Below are 23,554 nucleotides of genomic sequence, written 5' to 3'. Positions count from 1 at the left end.
TCCCGGGACTCCAGGATCCTGACCTGAGCCGAAGGCAGTCGCTTAACCAACTGAGCCACCCAGGCGCCCTCTTTTGCTTTTATAATTCAAATATTTATCCCATATATCCAGGTTTGGATTACCTTGGGGTGTAGGGTTTTTTGTTTTGTTTTGTTTTTTTTTTTTTTTGTATTTTGGTTTTGATTTTAATGATCTGAATTTTAAAGTGGTGTTTTTTTTTTTTTTTTTGGCTTGTTTATTTGCTTTAAATTTGTTTAAAGCAATGTTTTTTACCTCTGTTTTATTATTATTATTATTATTTATTTTTTAGAGAGAGAAAATAGGGGGAGGGGCAGAGGGAGAGGGAGAGAGAGAATCTTAAGCAGGCTCCCCAACTTGGGGTTCAGTCTCACTACCCTGAGATCATGACCTGAGCTGAAATCAAGAGTTGGATGCTTAACAAACTGAGCCACCGTGGCATCCCTTTACTGCTGCTTTTTAAAGTTCTTACCACATGATGTTGAATTTCATGGAGTAGTTCTCAGTATCCTTATCAATTCTTATTTTAGATGCATATTTCAAACTTCGCCTCTGAGTTCTGAGAGATTACCTTGATCCAGCAGGACCAATCTTCTTTTCAGTGCCTTCATTACAGTTTAAAATTCAGTGATTCTATTTTATATCTTTAATATATCACAGATCATTCCATTTTTTTGTCATTATGATGTAAATTTTATTGACAAACAATTAGAAAAACTTAACATCTTTCTTCTTATTTCTAGGAATGGTATCATAGAGGAAAATTAGCCCTCATACCTGAGATTGATCACTTTTTTCAAGTTAATCTTTTTATATATTCATTTATTTATTGTTCATCCTTAGGATGAGATATAAGTGGCCTATTAAGTGATTGAGAGTTGACATAGACTGTTGAGTTATGTCAGTTTTTATCTGACCACCCCCTTCTCCAACACACACACACTTTTTTTTTTTTCAGGCCTAGATGAAAGGAGAAAAGGGTGTAAGTTTAGATATACTGTGCTTCTTTTAAGTCATATTAGAGCTTCAGGTGCTTTTTGAAAAGGAAGGGAGAAGTCAGTATTGGGTCCAGATGGCAGAATAGTTCACCAGGGCACTCCAAATTTCCTTTTCTGTGCTTGTTTTGACAGGCTACATTTCACTAAGCTAACTCCTCCTTTCTTTAGCCAGTGTGAGTCCTCATTAGCAGCCAGCCGTGGCAGTAGTCTCGCTTAATTTAGAACACTGTCCAGGTCACATGTAAGCTAGGAATAACACTGCTGTGGAATGTCCTCACCATGTGGTCTCTGGCACTTGATTGAACTCCTGAAAGTGCTCCTAGGGTGGGGACTGCCTCTTTCTCAGGTGTCTCTTTGTCTTAGCAACTGGTCCTCTCTTTCTCTGAGTTACGGACTTTCCTTGTTTCCTACATAGACTTCTCTGGGCCAGGAAATGAATTATGTGTTGGGCTCTTTTCTCAATTTAGTCTCCCTTGTATGCAGTCTTGCATAAGTTTTTGAAAATTTCCGGCATGTTGATGCAATTTAAAATGATAATATAGGGGCGCCTGGGTGGCTCAGTCATTGGGCATCTGCCTTCGGCTCAGGTCATGATCCCAGGGTCCTGGGATCGAGTCCTGCATCGGGCTTCCTGCTCTCCCACTCCCTCTGCTTGTGTTCCCTCTCTTGCTGTGTCTCTGTCAAAAAAATAAATACAATCTTTAAAAAAAAATAATATAGAGTGTGTCTTCATTTTGTTTCTTTGAACACTGTGACAATTTGGTTATGAGGAAACTTAATCATCTTGAACTTCACCTCTAAAATTTACTTATGATTTTTCTTTAGCATTCTCTCCGTATTCTGAGTGTCTCCCATTCCTACTCTTTTTTTTCTGCACATTTGTTAAGTCCCTGGTTTTGTTTATATCTATTTTTCTGGAGAGCTTGTCTCTCTAGCTAGATTTTAAGCTCCTGAGAAGCATTAACTTTATTCTTTCTTCTGTGTTTCACAAAATGAAGTATAGTGCCTTGTTAGGTATTAGGCACTAAGGAATATGTTAGAATTATGTAATTGTAACAAGATTGTTGATTTTTCCATTGTAAACAGTTTCTGCCATCTCTTCCAGTCATTTGTGGAACAGGAACGTTTTATTTAAATTTAACTGTCATGTAATTAGAAGTTATGTCTTGACCAGACAGGAACTTAAAAATATTCAATTGTATACTTTTTATTAGTAATTTCTAAAATGTTCAACAATATTTCTGGTAAGTCTCCATTCCTTTGTCCTAATTTATATTAAAATATTAAGTAAGAGTTATTAATGTAAAATTATTTGAGATATTTTTTACTTGTTTTTATGTTTTCAAGCTTGCTGTCCTAATATGCACTCTGAATATTAAAAACTTAGCCCTAATAACTTTACTAGTTTCCAAATCATGATCATACAATATGCTGTGAGAGTTACTACTTTGCTGTTTACCATTATATTTCATTCCTATTTCTTTACTTAAAGAGAAGAATTTAAAAACTGTGTAAATGTGAGGAATCTGACAGAGCTCGGTTTGTATACTGACTCTTAAGATCTGTGATGTTGGAAAAAGTTTTGAACCTATTGAGCTTCTTCCTTGTATAAAAAAGGCAAGAATGATAACAAACTCACAGGTTGTTCTGAAGGCTAAGTGAAATAAATTAAGTCGCAGAGTATCTAGCATGAAGTCGGCTACTCAGTAGTTCCTTTACCCCCATGCCATATACTACACTATGCAGTTTTGGGAAGTCAAAGTAAGAATCCTGTCCCTCACTGTCAAAAGTTTTATTTACAAGGTAACTGGGAAGCAATCGCATGCAGCCTCCTCTGTTCACCATGGTGTGTTTTACAGATGTTAGCATTTTCCTTGTGCGCTGTGGTGGAAAAAAGGTTGGGAAGCATGCTGTAGATAAGATCAGCAGGAGGAGTAATCAGAGACAATTTCACTGTAATCAGAAAGATGGGGGCAATTTAACCTGGAGGATTTGGTATATAGGATTTAGATATACATGAGGGTCACAATTACAGGAGAGGAAGTTTCCAGGTTGGTATAATTAAATTACCAAAGGCAGAGAGGTAGAACTGTTTGATGAAATGAGGGATTCTTCCACTTTTATTAAAGAACTGGGGATTTTGTAGAGAGAGAATAGTAGGTTAGGGCCTGATTATGGAAGCATAATTAATATTGCTAAATTTAAAAAGTAGAATCGATATGCTTTGTTATGAATTGCCTTTATAAAAATCAAAAGTGGTCTTTGTTATTGCAAACTTAAATTGTGGATATTGCCACAAACCATGAAAAGCTTGCATATTTTCCTCTGATTCTACAAGTCATCTCGTCTGACTGAATTGATGAAGATAGTGCTTAGATAAATTTCTTGAATTACTCCTTATTGATTAGTACATTTGGGAATTACAGTGCCATTGTTTAGCTTGTTTCAAAAATTGTTGATTTTGGGGCGCCTGGCTGGCTCAGTTGGAAGAGCATGCGACTCTTGATCTTGGGGTCATGAGTGTGAGCCCCATGTGGGGTGTAGAGATTACTTAAATAAATAAAGCTTAAAAAAAAATGTTGATCTCATCTGGTATTTTTCCCGGCAAGAATATGGGCTTTCGCTGCTTAGATATTATAGTTGAGCTTTCTGTTGTTTTTTTTTTTTTTATAACTTTCATGCATGTATCATTTAAATGATCGCAAGCCCTAAAATACCATTTTGTATATAGACAGACTACCAGCTTGCAGTCATTTCTATAAATGTGGATAACTGTAACTGGAAAATATTTGTGATTAGTAAATTTTCTTTATATTGGTTTTGAGTTAGAATATTATATATTACATTTTTTAGCTTACTTACAGAAGATTAAATGTAAATCATGAATACTTGTTTCTACCAACACTATAAATTTTCTTGCTCAAAGAAAAAATTTTAAAATTATGATATAAAAGCCAAGAGAAATTGACCGTGCTAGTGATTATGTTTTCCTTTATTTCAGGCAATATTTGATCTTTCACCACAGCAAAAAGAGTGGCAGAGGTAATAAGTTAACAAAGTATTGTGGTCCATAGAAATCTAGATCATGTTTTCTCTATTTTGTCTTTTGTGAATTATTCAAATTCACATATTTGATTAACATATTTAATCAAATCATATAGATTTGCTAATCATATGCTAATCATATAGATTAACATATTTCTTTGGTCAGTTTTTGGGATGAATTATTAGCAGACTATAGTAATTAATATAATCTTTACAATTTCAAAAACTATCAGATCTTAAGAAAGTCATGTATAATCTTTTCTCTAATGCACTTTGAATCATAAATATATCTTAGTTTTTATTTAAAATTTTATTAACTATTTAAAAATTTATAAAGCAATATCTGATCATTTAAAGTTCAGTTTGAATAGAAAGGATATGAAGTAAAGGATATAAATTAAAAGTAAAAGCCTCTTCATCATTACTGACTAGCAGTAATAACCAGAGTTAAATTTCTTGTGTCACCTTCTAGAAATTTTCTGTTCATTTATAATTTTCTGTATATTTGCATATTTGCTTATATTAGTTTTTCCTAATACCAATAGGATCATTCTGTACATTTGTTCTAGAACTTGCTTTTTTCCACTTAGCCTGGTATTTTGGATAGCTTCCCATTTCACTACATAGAGTATTCATTTTATGGATAAACTATGGTTGATTAAGTTAGATCCTTATCAATGGGCATTTAGATTGTTGGCAGGATTCTAATATTAAAAAAAGGATTCTAATATTAAAAACAATGCTCAATGAAAATTCTTGAGTGTAATTCCTTACATACTGGTGTGAGTGTGTGTGTGTGTGTGTGTGTATGGTTTCTAGAAATGGAACTTCTCTTTCAGAGGATATTTAACATTTTGATAAGTTCTTATTACAAAGAAAAATTTGTAACTATGTGAGGTGATGGTTGTTAACTTATTGTGATAATCATTTTGCAGTATATACATATGTCAAATCATATGTTGTACACTTTAAACTTACACAGTATATGTCTATTGTATCTCAATAAAACCAGGAAAAGAGACGTTTTGAAAGATGACGCCAAAATATCTTCACTTGTACTCCAAAACTATATGAGAGTACTTGTTTCTATACAACCTCACCAACAGTGGGTATAACCAGACTTATTGTTGCCAATTCTGTGGGTGAAAAATGGTATTACACTTGTTTAATTAGCATTTCCTTATGAATCAGTTGCATATCTTTGTGGATTTTTTTTCCCCGTTTGTATTTCTTTTGAAACTGCTTATTCGTGCCATATGCCCATTTTGCTTGGTTGTTGGGTTTTTTTAAAAAATAATTTTAAATAATCCTTTGTATATTAAAGAAAGTAGTCCTTTGTTATAAGTGGTTCCCCCACCCTTGCTCCCATATACTGCTTTTTTTTCTTTTCGGTTTCCAGGCTATGTCTTGGTGCTTACAAAGGCTTTACTTAAGATTATTGCAAAAAAAATTTTTTCACCCATTTTTTTTTTTTTTTTCCTTTCTAGTCCCTAAGTACATTTCAAAGGCCTTTCTCTTTTAATTTCCAGTTTCACCATTTGGGGAGATTTTTAAATTAAGGTTGAAATCAAACGTAGTTAAACAAAAGAACTGAATATTAGGTGTCTCTGGGCTTCTAGAGCTTAGAGTAGAAAGCCATCCAGAGATGAAATACATTACTTTAATACAGAAATATTAAAGTGAGAAGCCTTCTTTCATCTGGAATTTTATTCAGTGTCCAAGACTAGTAGTAAGTGGGAGCAGAGATTATGTTTTTACTATTAAAATAATGGCTGTTTTCCATCATAGAGTTTTTTTTACATATCTTCATATACGGAATATAAGCTTGGATATTGGTATATTTGAGACAGAAGTTATACACATACACACACACAGAGTTTGCTGTCATCAACCTCTTTTCCCACTACCCAGCACTAAAACTGGACTCTGGAAATACAAGACACACAACAAATAGAAACGTGTAATTTCTGCTAGCATTAGATCCAAATATTTTAAGTCTTTAGATGTGTAAATCTGAAGATGCTGATATTCTTTTTAAAAAGTATAGGGTAGAGTATAGTATTATGTTTAGAATGGTCTTGTCATAGAATAATGTTTAGATTTCTTGGAAAAGGAGACACCAGGTGATATTAAATGGCACTATGGCCTATATTGTAATGAGGATTAAATGCTTGTGGTATGGGTTTATACCCCAGTAATCTCCCACTTAAGTCCACCAAATCTGTTGTACTTGTCTTATTCTTTGTATCTATAACACTTTATTCAATACCTGATAAAAAGTAAGAATTTTGTCATAGCTGCATGCATGCATGAAAGATGAGTTTAGATACCCAGGTGAGCAGAAACTCCTTCTTAGTGACTCTGACTGCACATCCATTATCAGTGCAATCAGACATGCTTATGGACCTCAGCTGTTAAACCTTTAGCCACCCTACCTCACTTTTTCTTCTTTTAAGGAAATGACCAAAGAAAACTTGGTACTTTATTTTAGAATCAAGATCTATAATAATAAATGTATGGGTTAATAAGTCAGCTAACCATTGTTAGTCTTAAAAAAGTGTTGGCTTTCGGGGCGCCTGGGTGGCTCAGTCATTGGGCATCTGCCTTCGGCTCAGGTCATGGTCCCCAGGTCCTGGGATTGAGCCCTACATCGGGCTCCCTGCTCGGCAGGAAGCCTGCTTCTCCCTCTCCCACTCCCCCTGCTTGTGTTCCCTCTCTCTCTGTGTCTCTCTCTGTCAAATAAATAAATAAAATCTTAAAAAAAAAAAAGTGTTGGCTTTCTTGTGTACCTTACTGTATTTCTAACTATTGCTTATTTATGTTGTATTTAGAATGCTGCAGCGGATTCAGAGTAGACTGCAAGAAGAACATTCACTTCAAGACGTGATATTTAAAAGTGCTTTTAAGAGTGCATCAACAGCCCTTCCACCAAGGTGAGATGTAATTTTTAAATGTACGTCTATTTATTATGAATTTACTATGACATAGTTTTAGTATTGGTTTATTCTCTAATCTCATATTTCTTAGAGAAAATGTAATCATTCTGTATGATGAAGATTTCTTTTTACTCTTAAATTTATAGCCTGTGATATTGATCAGGATTATCACAAATAATATTATTTTCATTTAATTTCCTCTTATGTGTGTATGGTAAATTCCATATAAAATCATGTTAGGTTTTAAGAACAAATTAATTACATTTGTCATTATTTTATAAGGATGTATAAATTTTGGTTAGGAATTTTGTATTTTTATTTCACTTTTTTTCTCTTTTATAGGTTAGAGTAGGTGATATTTAGAAATCCTGTAATCACGAAAATGATCATTTAAATTTAAAACTATATAGAGGTTTTACATTTGCTTAAGAAGAAACTGTCATTGTCCTTCCCTCATTCTTACTTCCATCTTCCCCTGACCCCTAAAGTGCCAGAAACAGATGACAAAATATGTTTTTATTGGATGAATTCCTTTAAACTTTCCACTCTCATTGGCCTTAATCCTGTGGTTAGATATGAAGAACCATGGAATTTTAGACTGGTGTAAATATATTTCTGGCAATGTTTTTTTCCCCCTTCTACAAAATTTTCCCACCACAGAATGGTGACTGTCGAGTGTGCTGTCAGTAATCCTTCCTCTCATGTTGTAACAGGGAAGATGATTCCTCACAGCCTCCAGATGCTTGCAGGATTCATGGTCATCTCTATGTCAATAAAGTAGCAGGGAATTTTCACATAACTGTGGGCAAGTATGTTCTTTTCCCTTACTGAAAATACTTTAGACAAATTGGCAGCTTGGTTTAAAAGTAAATTCTTTGCTAATCAAATAATATGTAATTACTAAAGGGCTGCTTAAAGTGTTGTGTATCTATATTTTTGATGTTTTGAGATTTGTGTTCAGGGCTTTGATCTCAGGATGGAGAAGACTGGTAACAACTGCTTCAAAACAAATGGAAAACAGTTATGTTATAGTTTATAAATAAATGAGCTGTAGGTAGATATGAATGAAAACCTACTTGCCAAGTTTTAATAGCCAGGAAGCATTTACCTAGACATTTCATTAATTTGTTCATGTTGTGGATGGTATTAGGTTTTTGTTTTGTTTTTCCTTTTGATAATCATCACCAAAATGTAAACCCTGGCTAATTTGAGACAAGTATTTTGATGTAGTTAGAAATTAGTAGTGCCAGGGTGCCTGGGTGGCTCAGTTGGGCGTCTGCCTTCGGCTCAGGTCATGGTCCTGGAGTCCTACGATCGGGGTCCCACATCAGGCTCTCTGCTCTGCAGGGAGCCTGCTTCTCGCTCTGAACCTCCCCCCTCTCATGGTCTCTCTCTCATTCTCTCTCTCTCTCTCAAATAAATTAAAAAAAAAAAAATTAAAAAAAAAAAAATTTGTAGTGCCTGAGATAAAGTAGGTAAAAGTTAAGGAAAAATATCAGACCACCTACCTTCATGAGCAGCACCCAGCAGAGAAATTGTCATAGGATATAAACACTTGGTAAATTTCTGAATAAATAAATAGATTCTCTGACCTCTCCCTTTCTCCCTGCTTCCCTTATTCCCTTCCTTTCTTCCATCCATCTAGAGTTGCAGAGCTAAACAGTTCTTCATTGTAAAAGGCATTTTTTGAGAACTTGACTATGGCATGTACCATGCCAGATACTAAAGATGAAATGGTGAAAAAAAGAAAAAGCGTTTTTGCCTTTATGGTGCTGACATTCTGTGAGAGAATCCAAACTTTGAACAGTGAATTACACTAATAATTATTTAATTATAGTTGTACAGGAGAAGTATGGCCAATAAGAAACTATATAATAGGGTACCTGACTTACCCTGCACATCAGCAGAGGCTTTATTGAGGAAAACCTTTGAACACTAGTGAATGATTAGGAATTTTATATAGAGAGGAGAAAGGGCATCCAGGCTGAGGGAAAGGCCATAAAGCAGGAAAAAGCATTGCTGGAGATTTTTTTTGTTATATATAGAAATAAATAGCTTAAGTCTTTTATGCAAAATTATTCAGTGTTTACAGTGATCAGATCAAACATTTGTTTTTGTTGTCCCATTCTTCTTAACATTCATGTTTTGTTTTCTTGCTATTGCCAGGATCAGTTCTATAGCTTAGAATTTCTTGGTATCATGCAACTATAGATAATAGTTGGCTCAAAGAAATTTAGAAGATTTTATTGCACTTGTGGATACAAACAATATCCCACTCCCAAACTAAAAGAGGGAAACTTCGACTAATATTTCATGAGCCTCTATATTATGGCCTTTATTCCCAGTTTCACTTCTCTCTCCATGTGATAACTCATGCCATGAATGAGAGAGGCCAGATGGAAAAATATTTGGTTTGTATCTTATCCTTATCATCTCTGGGATATCTTGTAAACCCACTCCTAATTTTTGGTATTATGTTTACCAAGTTCAGTATTGATCATTTTGAAGATCTCATGTTACCTCTAAGATACAATATCACCCTCAACTGTAATATAAAGAAGAAATAAAAAGAACAAGACTTGTAACAATATTTCAATAATCAAATGTTTGAACAGGAGTACCTTAAGTAAGGTAATGGAGTAGGCAGACACTTGCCACATACACGTAAAATCAGTAGGTATACATCAATTGCATATGCAGAATGAAACAGATGTATTGGCCGTTCAGATATCATGAATGGTATTTCTGTTGATTCTGAAATAGGGAACAACTCTTTGTGATACTGCAAACCAAAAAAAGTATAATATTCCCCCCATTTCCTAGGAAAATTTAGTATATATTGAAACTACAACAAAGTACTTTGTGTAGCTGAATGGAGTTAAGTTCTAGACTCAGATCATTATTCATAGGTTTTTCACCTACATGAATGCCACTTAGAGTGGCATTTTTGTGTGTGAGAGCGTCACTCTGTTGCGGGATGCCTTGCTTCCCTAGCTGCTGTCTGCTAAATGCTGATTGTGACTCCTTCCCAGTGATTGTGACAACCCAAAATGCCTCCTCCCAGCCCTCTAGTTTTCAAAACAATCTTTCCTTTACTGAAAATCACATGGGACAATGTATCATAACACATGAAAAATATATGAAATTCAGATTTCAGTGTCCAAAAATAAAGTTTTACTGGAACAGTCATGTGTATTTGTTTACATGTGGCTCCTTGTGCACTACAATACCAGGATTTGAGCAATTGTGACAGACACTGTGTATGACTCATCACTTTGTGCTGCTACTTGGTGCCCTACAAGTTAGAACAAGTTATAACAGTTACAGCTGGACAGCATTACAAATGCCTTGTGTATTGCTGTACCACGACATTTCATTTCTTGTATTACTCTGTCAGAAAAGAAAAAGAAATACAGGTATCCAACGTACTCTTAAGGCACAGTGGAGTGTGGATTATTTTATCAAATTTGACTTCAGAACATCATGTTTATTATGCAGGGACACCATAGCTGTGCTGAAAGGATATAGGAGATGTAAATATCACCAGACTAAGCACTCATCACAACATTACTAGCTCTCAGGAAAATTAAAAAATTTAAAAGGGAATATCTAAGCACAGGCAGAATTTCTTTGTAAAAATAAAAAATGAAACTGAGACTGTAGCCGAAGTAGGTTGACACGTGACTCACTGCTTAGCTGAGGAAGGAAAGCCACTTAGTGGCAGCTTGATGAGATTGTGTGTGTTTGCACCAACCAAAGAAATGCATCCAGGGAAAATAAATTTGCTTTGGAGAATTAGCTTTTTGGTGAGAAAAGTGCCCTGGCAGCTGAGGACAGTGAAAGCATTGTCCAATAGTCAGTTAAAAGCCTGGCAGGTGATAGTGGGTTCCCTTAGCTCTTGCTGAGTGAGCAGACGTTACCAATACTGCTTATTGTTTTTGTTTTTTTTTTTTGAGGAGTCAGTGGTGAGTTTGAAGTGATCAGATAGCCTGCGTGGAACAACTACAGACAAAAATATTTTTAAAGAAATTGAGAGAACATCAGTGTGTTGCTGGTGGTAAATAGGTATGAAGCAAAAAAAGGCTTATGTGGATAAATTTTCAAGACTTGTGAAAATGTAAGGTGTTTGAAGCCTGTGGTTATCCATTAGTATCATCGGCAGTACTTCACAGAAAATATTTGGATCTGTCATATTATTGATAATGTTGATGGTGAAGTTCATTTGCTCTCATGGACTTAAGCATTGTCATTTCCACGAACTTCTGTCAGAAAGAAAAGCTAAATATTCCAACTTGCCCTACTACACGACAGCTTGACAGCTTAGCAGTGGTCTACTTTTTCTTTTGTGACTTTTTTTTTGAGCTAAGGGCTGAGATTGAAATTTTTCTGAATAAGAAAACTACTGTCATCTGTTTTTATTGAACACTGAGTAGTTTTGGAAGTTAAGTTTTGTGCAGACTGGATCATGTTTCTTAATGAATTTAGCCTAAAATTGTAAGAAAAACAGCGTTAATATATGAAACTTAAATTGTGGTAAGGTTATTTCAATGATAAGTAATGTCAAATGATTTTAAGTGGTTCTTGCTTTCCATGCTGGGACAGCCTGACTGTCAAAAGTTAAAACAAGAAGCAAGATCTCCATTCTTATACTTGTATGTATTTTCCAACCTCAAACTATAGTTCCTGAAGTGTTTTATGACCTTGATGCAGGTGCAAAGGAAATTTCCACACTTCAAAATGTATTTAACTGTGCGCTTGAGGAAATTCTGCCTTAAATTGCAAGTGATCAATCTGTGTTATATAACGACACACCAAAAGGAAATACCAAGGGAAGAACCTCCTAGAGTTCTATCCAAGTAACGAATATACTCAGTTAAAAGATATGCCCCTGGATTAATATTTTCAAAGATAAAATATGTAAAATTTCATTCTAGATCTTCATAATGGATAAATCTTTGTGATCAATTTTGAAAATAGGGAACACTGACTCTAAACCTTAGTTAAGGAAAATGTTATCTCCCAGCAAAAATACCTGAACTACAAAAAAAGTACTCAGTTATTACTCTTATATTTTGAATGTCATTAAGTTTGTGAAAATGTTTCTCTCTTCTTATGTAACTAACTGCATAATATCTTCAGTTTTGCATCTTGACCCACAAAGCCTAAAATAACTTCACAGAAACCGTTTGGCAGCCCCCAGTTTAATACATGGCTGAGATGAGTAGACTTACCTACTTAAATCATAGGACAAGTATGTTTTTATTTTATATTAAGACAGTTATATAACTTAGGAAAGATCCTCTTTCAGGTTTTAATTAGTTATATGTTTAAGTATTAGTACTTTAATCTTTTTTTCCTCTTTTCAGGGCCATTCCACATCCCCGAGGTCATGCACATTTGGCAGCACTTGTCAACCATGACTGTAAGCAGTTTCTGAAATTTTTTCCATGAAGATGTCATTGAAAAAAGTGTTGTGTGTGGGTTTTTTTGTTTTGTTTTGAGTGCAGATGTAGGGTTTTCAAAGTGGGCTGTTGTCAAAACGGATATCCAAAGGAGAAAATAAATGAATAAATATATTGACTCTAGTCCATTTTCTCTTATCTTTAAACTACCTGTCTATTTATTCATAGCTCAGAAATTGGTAGGGTTAGGGAGCAGAGCTTTGGTGTGCTTTATATCACTTTGTACACATTTCTGCTAATTTTTATGGATAATGAAGAGCATATATTTGAAGTTTATTTCAATATGTAATTGTACATCGGGACACATGCATACATATAAAATATGCCTGTTAGTTTTGTGTAATCATTGTCATAAAACTTAGTTTTTAAAGTCTTCTTTAGAGGACGCCTGGGTGGCTTAGTCGGTTAAGCGTCTGCCTTCGGCTCAGGTCATGATCCTGGGGTCCTGGGATCGAGCCCCATATTGGGCTCCCTGCTCAGCCTCAGCGGGGGCTCTGCTTCTCCCTCTCCCGCTCCCCCTGCTTGTACTCTCTCGCTCTCTTTCTCAAATAAGTAAAATCTTAAAAAAAAATATAAAGTCTTCTTTAGAGAACAAAAACAAGTAGTAAATTCCATAAAAAAAATCAGTTTGTCACGTTTAGCAATGGTTTGCATTAAAAATATATCTGATCGGTTTCATTATTTGGCTCATGGACATCATTCCAGTTCTAACAGTCCTGTTACTATAAAATGATTTGGATAAGGAAAGACTTATTATTATATTTTTGGTTATCAGGATTAGATGTACTATTTTGTAGAAGTTAATTTGTATGTAATTATACAATTTGAGATATAGCATTTTGTTAGAATGTACTACTGTTATACATTTAATTCCACATATTATATGCATTTTTCTCAAAATAATGTAGTTTTAAATACTATAGTACACTTACAGATTTGAGATCTTTTCATTTGAGATTAGATAAGAATGTGAACCAATAAGTAACATGTAGTTTTGAATAATTTAATTTCTGTACTTTATTTGTTTTATTTTATTCCTCTTAGCTTACAACTTTTCTCACAGAATAGATCATTTGTCTTTTGGAGAGCTTGTTCCAGGAATTATTAATCCTTTGGATGGAACTGAAAAAATTGCTGTAGATCGTAAGTATTTAGTAATTACCGTGGGAATTTGCATGCAGGCAATTACCTTTATAACTTTAATACTAACACATTTTTAATAATCCTCTTATGACAAATAGGTAAATCTTTAAGTAGATTAACTGGTTGATAATTTTATGTGGAAATGTATGTAGAGAGAATTTCCTACTTGTGGATAAAATTTATATGTTAAAAAATGAGCCATAAGAACAAAAGAAATTAGAGTAAGGAGTAAGCAGGAAAAAAAAAAGACAAAAAAATAAGTAAGCAGGAAACAGAATTTAAAAGCTCTCTAAATAAATGAAAAGTAAATATGTTAATAGGGCTTACCTGCTTTTCCATATGCATTAAAGAAAGAATAAGAACTAAAAGTTTCAACATTATAAGAAGAATTGTTTGTATAGGTTTAAAGTTCTGAAATGCATATTTACCATTTTAGAAACCTCTTTGGGGAATTTTACAAACATCAGAAACCTAGAGTTATTCTAGAATAGCTTAGTTATTAACACAGTCAGAAGTAGTACATTATAGCATAGATACCTTCTATTACTTTTTAACCTTCCATTCCATTTAAAATTTAGGTTTATCCAAATATGGATGGATTATTTTCTTAATTTTATAACAAGGAATCTATCTTGAAGGTTTTTGGTTGCCTTTCCTCTACTGAAATAGTCCTACTGTGTGACATGCCCCACCTATATGACCTTTTAAGGACATGTAAAGCTTCCTGTGCTACTAGGAATTCTAGCCTTTGCAAAACTGTAATTAAGGATTTCATTTTTTATTAGCTAAAATAGATTTATTAATATTCTTTTCAGTATTTTACTCTTTTATCATAATGTTGTAATCAGATACATCAAAGATGTTTTACTTGGAATACTGAGTTACATTCCTAAGTATTTTATGTTTGTATGGGTCACTTAAGGAAACTTGAGTATACTAAATTTGGAAATTCTGAGAATCATAAGCTTTATTCAGTATATAATCTCATCTTTATGTGTAGTTCATTGTATACAGATATACAGTAGATGTTACTTAGGAGATGATCATTTGAAAACATGTTGGTTAGGGCGCTGGGTGGCTCAGTTGGTTAAGCGACTGCCTTCGGCTCAGGTCATGATCCTGGAGTCCCTGGATCGAGTCCCGCATCGGGCTCCCTGCTCGGCAGGGAGTCTGCTTCTCCCTCTGACCCTCCCCCCTCTCATGTGCTTGCTCTCTCATTCTCTCTCTCTCAAATAAATAAATAAATAAATCTTTAAAAAAAAAAAAAAAAAAACATGTTGGTTAATACTTTGTTTCAGGATGCTAAAATGACTTCAAATTTTTGTACAGAAACAATTCTAAATATAAACATTAATTTTCAAAAGGCTGTTTTTGAGTTTACTTGTTCCTAAATTCACAAAGACTAAGTTACGTTATAAAATGCCACCAGTGTCAGTAGGTTATTCAAAGCTTTAAAGCAGGTGTACTCTTCTCCTTACTACTATATGTTTTATTGGGCTTCTTTTTCCAAAAAGAAAAAAGAAAATCTGCGTTACAAATCTGTTGTGTCAGGTAACCACTCCCTCCTTGATGCTCCCCAGAAGTTTTGAGGGGATTACTTAGTACTTAGATCTTGAATGCTGTACCAATTCGGACAGACCCACACCTTTGGAACAATTTGTGGCTTGCAACAAAATTTCATTCAACAGCATCCACTTCCCCTCCCTACCCCACCCCCCCAGCTTTCCCCCACCTGACCATTAAATTATCTCACAAATTTATGGCTTTTCCTTGAATTAACATTGACCAAAAGGCCTTCAGTAGTTCTCTGGCCACAGCTTAAATGTTTTCCAGTTTTTCGTTTCATGTGTCTTTGACCCTTTTGGCTATTACTCATTGCACTTCACTCCTCACATGTGGTGAAATTCCCTTTGTCCATCATGTTTCCCCCCAAATGATTATCCCAGCCATGTGTACAGCATAGGTTATTGCCTTGCCACTCTCAGTTTCATCTTTTGTTCATTAATATTTAAGACTTAAACACCTTTTTCTCCTAGCACTTCCAGCTCACTCCTCTGTTTATGACACAGTAGTTTATTTGTAAAACACCTCAAAACTAAGCATAGGTAGAGCAATTCACCTTACATCAAAGAATGACTCAAAGGATGAAACTGAAGACCATCTACAATTAAAAGCCATCTGTTGGTGGTGGACAAAGTTGACACTTTTCTGCCCTAATATTATCTGTGGCAATGTTTAGGCTATTCAGTTGAAACTAATAATAGAAGAACTAGTCAAATACTGTTCATGTTTTTGAAAGTTATATTGGTACAAGTGGTAGGTGAAATAAGTGCTAAAGTTGAAACAGGTTTTGTTTTATTTTGTTAGAAACTTGTTTAATGTTAGTATTTGAAGACACCATTACACTTAACCTCTCCCTCCTATCTTGTTTACCCTTCCCTCCCCTATTCTGAATTACACTAAGATAAGAGAGAGAAATTGGATTGATGGAAATAAAAATTCACTAAGGTTGAGCAAAAGAAGATAGACACACAAAAGTACATTCTATGTACTTCCATTTATATAAAATTCTAGAATAAGCAAAACTAATCTGTGATGATAGGAAGGTAGATTAATGGTTGGCCTAAGGTTGGAGATAGAGGGGATTGACTGCAAAGGGGTATGGAGGAACTTTTTGAGGTGGTGAAAATGTTTTATATTTTGACTGTGGTGGTGATCGTGTGGGCGAATACAATTGTCAAAATTTATCAGACCATATATTTAAGGTTGGTGTATTTTATTCCTGTACACAGTTTCCATAGATAGTTATGTGGTGTGAGGTCCATCTGTTTTCATGTCAAATGTAATGAGGCCCTATTACTTACCTAATTCTAACTACAGATAGATATATCTAATTCTAAATTTTATATAGACCTAGAAAATTAACATGTTCTAGAATATAGACCTAGAAAATTAACATTTAAGCTGTGGCCAGAGAACTACTGAACATTAACAGGTGAACTGTTACCTGTTTAAGGTTAATTAATAATTGGTAATATACTGATATTTATGACTTGTATTAAACCTAAAAATGCCTGAAGACTATAAATAGGATCCTTTGAATTATGTAGTAATCTCAGACCATAAGTGAATAGGTTTGTTATCTTCCTCCTGTCGTATCAATTCTTTGTATATATCCGAAGGCTGGCTAATTCAGTTTTGGTTTATTTGTATATCTTAAGATATTAGTAGAAAATGAAAATGTCCTGTGGTGATTATACTATTATAACTTTATTCTTACTAATTTCTGTACTATAAAGTAATGCTACTTTTATTTTTCACGTTTGATAAAAGGGTAATAATGTTATAAAGGACATCTAATGACTAGTTCATTTTTTTAACATCTTCTAATAGATGTGTATATGTGACATTTTATACTTATTGAGAGCTTGTTTACCAAGTATGAGTATATTGCTTTCATTGATTCTTTTAAATTTGTTGTTGTTAAACACTAATAAAGTAGCATTAAATTTCAAGTTAAGTGTATTTAACAGAAGGAAGGTGTATTTGGCAGTAGTATTGTTGCTATTGGATTGATGAAAAAAAAACACCACATTTTGTTTTTGTTCTAGACAACCAGATGTTCCAATATTTTATTACAGTTGTGCCAACAAAACTACATACATATAAAATTTCAGCAGACACCCATCAGTTTTCTGTGACAGAAAGGGTAAGTTGAATCCAACTGATAAAATGATATATATATATTTTTTAGCATTTTATAGTCCTGCTACAAAATAAGGTTAGAGTTGGTACCCTACCCCATTTAAAATTGGTGGAAGTTTTGAAATGCATTAATATTTTATTTTAATGAATAAAAATGGATATTAGTATGCTTTAGAGCAAGAAAAGTAGATTTTAAAAATCTAGAATGCCTTCTATGCAGTTTAAACAAAATATTAAACTATGATAGTATTAATGACTTTATTCTTAATAATTTTGTAATGTTTTCTCTTGTATTGATATAATTAGTTCTTATCTGCCAGTGGACTCTCTGATTTCTGTATTATTTTTTAATTAGTGTACCTACCCTGGGGCATGCATGGTTCTTGTGGCTCAGATAGCAGACTTAGAGGGCGTGCCTTCCTATAAGTTGGTGCTTTTTATTCATCTAAGAGGACAAACGTTCTGCAGTCTCAGGGTGGAGGGGCCTTATAAGTAAATATTTTGAGGAGCAGAGTTTTGGAATTGGACAGTTTAACAGACTTCTCATATATTCTGGGGTCATGTTTTCTTATTATTGTTTAAGAATGGTGAATATTCAAATATTAATATCCAGAAGAGTTCCAAGGTTTGCAGACTTGATTTTTGAAGTGTAAACAGGATGGAATGAAATAGAGCATTTTCTTGCTCAGTGAACACACTGTGGTAGGTTTATGATTTTAGTTGCATTCCTTTCAAGAGAAAACTTCTTTTAAAAACTAAACCAGTAGCTTAAATTTTGATTTTTCAAATGAGGGCATTCTCTTTTCTTCTTGTATTTCATACAGTTTAAATAAAATGACAACAGAAAGTGAAATTGTTTCTAAATCTGATAATTTAAATGACAAGAAATATAATTATTTTGTAAATTCTTAGCAAAGAATTGTTACAAAAAGTATGTCAAAATATGAACCTGGCTTTTATGGATTTGGTCAGTGAAGATGCCATATAGTTATTAAGCTCTTGAGCTCAGTAGAACACTTGTATGTAAAGTGACCTTTTTGAGAAAATAGGAAAGTGACTCTGCTCTTTTGATTTCCTTAGAAGCTAATCACACAAAGAATACAGAATAACTTGATGGTCTCTGAAGAGCTTAGTCTAGTAGGACAATTCATAAAGAGATTTGGATATCCTTCTTGTACAGTTGGGCTGTAGGGCTTCTGGACTGTGCAAGTAACCAGATGATGTGAATCCCATTTTTCTCCTTCTCCTGTCTCTCCCCTTTCTTTTAGGAACGTGTTATTAACCATGCTGCAGGCAGCCATGGAGTCTCTGGGATATTTATGAAATATGATCTCAGTTCTCTTATGGTAACAGTTACTGAGGAGCATATGCCTTTCTGGCAGTTTTTTGTAAGACTCTGTGGTATTGTTGGAGGAATCTTTTCAACAACAGGTTAAGATTCATTCCTTTTTCGTCTAATTTTTAGAAGTGTTATACTGAAATTAAGGTGCTTTTACTTAGAAGAAGCAAGAAATATATACATTCCCATGTTTTGATATTTAAAAAATTTTTTTCTGTAAGATTTAATTCCAAACCTCCAAAATTATATTGATTAAGCATTAAACATAGTTAAGTTTACTGCATTCAGTGATTTAAGGGGGATTACTTAGTGAGCTAGAAAGATCCTCGAATGAATCCAAGTTCTGCCATTTACATGGTGGTAGCCTTGTAATATAGGACATGTACCTTTTCTGATATTGTTTTCTCATCTATAAAAATGGGAATAATAATATCTAACTTATAAGTGTGTTGTAGGATCAGATGAGAAAATGCCTAGAAATAGTAGACACTTGAATGTAAATTTTCTTTTTCATTTAAGGTATTTTTAACTGTACAGTATGTAAAATCATGTCTTGTACTTTGAACCATGTAATATGTGCAACCAGAATTTTCAATCAATGCTGTTTTTATGATTTGGGGCTTTTTTTGTCCTGAGCTTATGAGATTATCTCAAAGATAATGTACGGAATCGTAATCATGAAAATCTGAGCATTAAGTACAATAGATAAAGAAAGGAAACTGTTCCTTCTTTATCCCCAACCCCTATTCAATATTACATGGAGCTGTATAGGTTTGTATGCTTTGAATTATATATTTTAAATGAATGAATAGGTTTTCCTATGAAAGACCTTGTCACTACTTTATTTAAATTTGTTTAAATTTGGGGTGCTGATATTATTTATTTTTCAAAATGGTATGAGTGTGAGATGTATAAAGTATCCTTGAAAAGATTGCTTTGTCAAGGTCATGAATTATGTGGCCTTGTGATTTTGAAAAGAAATCCATTTGTTTTAAAATTCAACTGTCTGGTTATTTTTAACCGTGGAAATGAATCAAGCAAATTGCTTTGTTTCCTTTCTTGATCTATTCCATTATAATTAGTGGAGTTTTTTATTCTTATGTAACAATTTAGGAAATAATTTCACTAAAAGCATCATTTTATTAAAAACAACTTATTTTTTATTACAGGCATGTTACATGGAATTGGGAAATTTATAGTTGAAATAATTTACTGTCGTTTCAGACTTGGATCCTACAAACCTGTCAGTTCTGTAAGTGCTACAATATAAATGGTGTTGACCTCTAACTCATAGTACCATTGTTAAATCTAAACAATAGCTTTTGGTGCTCAGAAAGAAATTGCCCAAAATAAAGCATTGTGTTTAGAGGGAATATGTAAGGAATGTTTTCCTTACTAACTAATGCTTTGGTCTTCTCTTCTCCGTAGGTCCCCTTTGAGGATGGCCACACAGACAACCACTTACCTCTTTTAGAGAATAATACACATTAGCACCTCCTGAGTGAAGGAGAAAAACTTTTTGCCTGAGACATAAAATCTTTTTTAATAATAAAATATTGTGCAATATATTCAAAGAAAAGAAAATATGAATGAGAAGTGGGAATCATACCTAGGAAAAAAAAAAAAAAAGAAAAGAAAAACCCAAACCGAAATCCTATATATGTTGTGTCTGTTACACATGTCCTAGAAGAAATTATGCAGCTAATCAGTGAATAAGCCCAGCTGGAGTATTGCTTTGAAGATGACCCCTTCTGATATTTTCATAGCAAATGGGCAGTATCGAAATCAGAGCTTGCTTTTTGGTGACAAAGAGCCTGAAGGAAAGAAGTCAAAACACATCTAAAGAAAAAGGGATTGATAAGTGCAAATGTTTGCGTCCTTCTGTTTTTAAAAGATATGTCAGAATAAAATATGTAAAACATATGGAAAACTAGTCTAGACTTTAAAAAGTTGTGGTCAGGTCACACTGTTAATAAAGGAAAACAGGGATGGGTCCCTATGTTATAGCCATATCAGTGTTAAGCCATAATGACAAGGCCATTTATCCAGTAATTTGGTCTGAGGAAGGTAACTGCTTTTCTTTAAACTCTGGCTATTGGCTTTTTCTGACTGTTCAAGGCAGGGTTGTGGAAGACTAAGGTGAATTCTTACAGGGGCAGGTACGTAGGTGCTATAATATGTAACAGATATCATTCACAAATTGTATAGTGGGCACTTATATAGGGAGAAGAAAGCACATTTTTTAAAAAGATGCTAAATTTTCTAATCTGATCCTTATATTATTGGTATACTTTGGGAGCGGGAGGTGAGTAATAAAAAGGTCCACTACTGGTGATGAAAATTATCAGCTTGTAAAGTATTAAAAGGAAAAGTAGAATATTTTATATGTGTTTGGGTGAGGGGTAACAGGGTAACTTTCAATAAAGTAGAAACATGAGGCAAATACTTAAATAAGGCAAGATCATGTCAGATCTGAGAGATGATCATTAAACAATGTCCGGTAAGCTGTAAAACTGGATTATGAGTGTCTGCATTCAGAGTGTCCTGAATGTGACATTTTTTATTGCTAGATTGTGTTGTTCTAGCTTTCTTATTTAAGGATTGCTTTTAAATTTCCAGACTATGAAAGACTAAAACTAGAGGGAGATTTCGCTCAGGTGCCATTAAAAGCTGTATTTGGAATATGTGTGCCAACATCAGTTTTCCTTTTGTAATACTTAGTGATAGAAGAATCAACTACCAGTCCACAACAGTTTAAGTCCTTCAGAGAAATGGGGAAATAAAATTCCAGGTAAGTAGCAAGGACAAGACTAAAAGACTAGATTTAAAATGGTGGTTTTTGGACATAGGATGTCACAGATTATAGTTTTACAAATGGATTTTTTTTAAAGATAAAAAAATGTTTTCTTGAAAATAGTTGGTACAGATAATGTCTAGGGAGAGAAGGAGAAATACCGATGGAACTGCTTTGAAGTAAAGCTTATGTTGAATGGCACTCTGCAGGAAATAACAAAAGCATTACTGTTTAAAATAGACACTTTACCATTAAGAGCCATTAAGTTGACTGATTAATTAACACAGGTGACATAACATGCACTGAAAGATTTTTTATTCCAGAAAATTCCAAATAACGAATGAGCCTTCTCTGTTATTGATTTGTTTTTTTCAGATACTATTTCCAATGAAGTTAGACTAGGAACTAATAGAATGTCTCTCAGAAGGAATTTTACTTAGAATTTTAGCTATTTTAGACTGAATCTTGGTTCTGTGAATCTGCTTGCCAGAAAGTTCATTCAAGCTTCAGGGTTGGTTGGTTTGTTTTTTTTTTAAAGGGAGGTAAACAGTATTGATTTAAAATTATTTTCTTTTAGGATTTTAGCAGTTAAGTGTCTTTAAAAAGGATTTTAAAATTATTTTGGTGCTTACATATGATTTTTAATTGTTCCCATGTTTTCCAAATACCTTATTAAAATTTTAATGTAATTAATCTGTCCCATTAAAGCTGACTATAAAAGGAATTTCTTTAAAGCAAAATCTTGCTTTGCCATTGATTTACACTTTAATAGTTGAGAAAGGTTTCTACCTGACACTCCTCAGATAGTCAAAGTCAGGTCAAAGTAGTAAGATTCTGACCAGCCTTTTGGATGGTGAATGATGAAGTATGCCTGCGTACTGGGATTTGTTAGGAGTTTCTGACCTCACCAAGTGTTTCTTTTCCATTGCCGAGAACACTGTTCTGACCTACTTATTATGGAGCTTTGGCTTGTGCCTAAGGGACCACCCTCAGTAAGGTACCCAACTTTATTACTCAATCCTCCTTTTTCATTTTATTAGAGTATTCATAATATTTATATATTCCAGCCTAAATATTTTAAAAGTTGAGATTTCCACTTATATGAAATAGGTTTTTTAAAAACTGTGTTTTGTATACTTTGGCCTCTAAAAAGAGATGTGAAATATTTAGGTGAATAATTCTCTGCTGCGGTATTTGTACAGTACAAACTACCTCTTGGGAAAAGCTTAACCCAGTATTAGAATTACAAAATTACTTCTAATTCTCAATTTAGATGATTAATACCACATTTTTCTCACATGTTTTATGATAGAGCACTGAATTTTCATAGAAAAATTAACTAATGCAAGCAAAGTTTGCAATCTTTAATACAAGCTTAACTTTGGAATTCATAAAGGAATGACTTAAGGTCTAATTTTTTGATGGTATCAATAGGGATATTTTATGCATCCTGTCTTTTTATGTCCTGAGTTAGTAATTCAAGTACCAGAAAGTAAATAAAATTTGCATATAAATATGCAACTTGTCTGCTTCAAAATTTAAAACTTTGAATCTTGAACTTGAGTTCAAGATGCATATTTTTGTTGAAAATTATTTAAACCTGAGGGCGCCTGGGTGGCTCAGTTGGTTAAGCGACTGCCTTCGGCTCAGGTCATGATCCTGGAGTCCCTGGATCGAGTCCCACATCGGGCTCCCTGCTCGGCAGGGAGTCTGCTTCTCCCTCTGACCCTCCCCCCTCTCATGTGCTGTCTCTCTCATTCTCTCTCTCTCAAATAAATAAATAAAATCTTAAAAAAAAAAAAAAAAGAAAATTATTTAAACCTGAGCCAGAGGACTTTTAAAATTTCATCATGCCCTTTAACCTAGTAATTAAGTCCCTCCCCTTCTGTTTGGAGCTCTGTTGCAAGCCTTCTGGAAGCCAAAGTGTGTCACCCTTTGTCAGCACTATCCTAACTAGATCACCATGTGTTCACTACCTTATGGTATGATGCCAATATCCAAGTATTTCCTTATGGTAGTTTTCCCCTACTTTTGAAATATTTTTTAGTGATAAAATCACCTTGCATTGTCTTAACAGTAGGAAACAAAATGCTTTGTATTTTTTGGTTTTCTTG

The 23,554-nt window shown here is 33.9% G+C and overlaps 1 protein-coding gene across 2 annotated transcripts in view; it reads left to right on the top strand.

The window, feature by feature from the left end:
• The window catches only part of ERGIC2 (ERGIC and golgi 2), a 38,258-nt gene extending 15,197 nt beyond the window's left edge, over positions 1-23,061 (top strand). For both annotated transcript variants that reach the window (XM_032432712.1, XM_032432713.1), the window contains exons 6-14: positions 4,018-4,058; positions 6,893-6,994; positions 7,711-7,806; positions 12,364-12,419; positions 13,504-13,602; positions 17,214-17,311; positions 18,576-18,738; positions 19,816-19,898; positions 20,075-23,061. In XM_032432712.1, coding sequence (XP_032288603.1) covers positions 4,018-4,058; positions 6,893-6,994; positions 7,711-7,806; positions 12,364-12,419; positions 13,504-13,602; positions 17,214-17,311; positions 18,576-18,738; positions 19,816-19,898; positions 20,075-20,137 — 801 coding nt within the window. In that variant the 3' untranslated portion in view covers positions 20,138-23,061. The remainder of the gene's footprint in view (positions 1-4,017; positions 4,059-6,892; positions 6,995-7,710; positions 7,807-12,363; positions 12,420-13,503; positions 13,603-17,213; positions 17,312-18,575; positions 18,739-19,815; positions 19,899-20,074) is intronic.
• Positions 23,062-23,554: the final 493 nt, after the last annotated feature.

The sequence above is a fragment of the Phoca vitulina genome, unplaced genomic scaffold (assembly GCF_004348235.1).
Source record: "Phoca vitulina isolate PV1807 unplaced genomic scaffold, GSC_HSeal_1.0 scaffold49, whole genome shotgun sequence".
NCBI classification, from domain to species: domain Eukaryota; kingdom Metazoa; phylum Chordata; class Mammalia; order Carnivora; family Phocidae; genus Phoca; species Phoca vitulina.
This window is presented reverse-complemented; position numbering and strand designations above follow the sequence as displayed.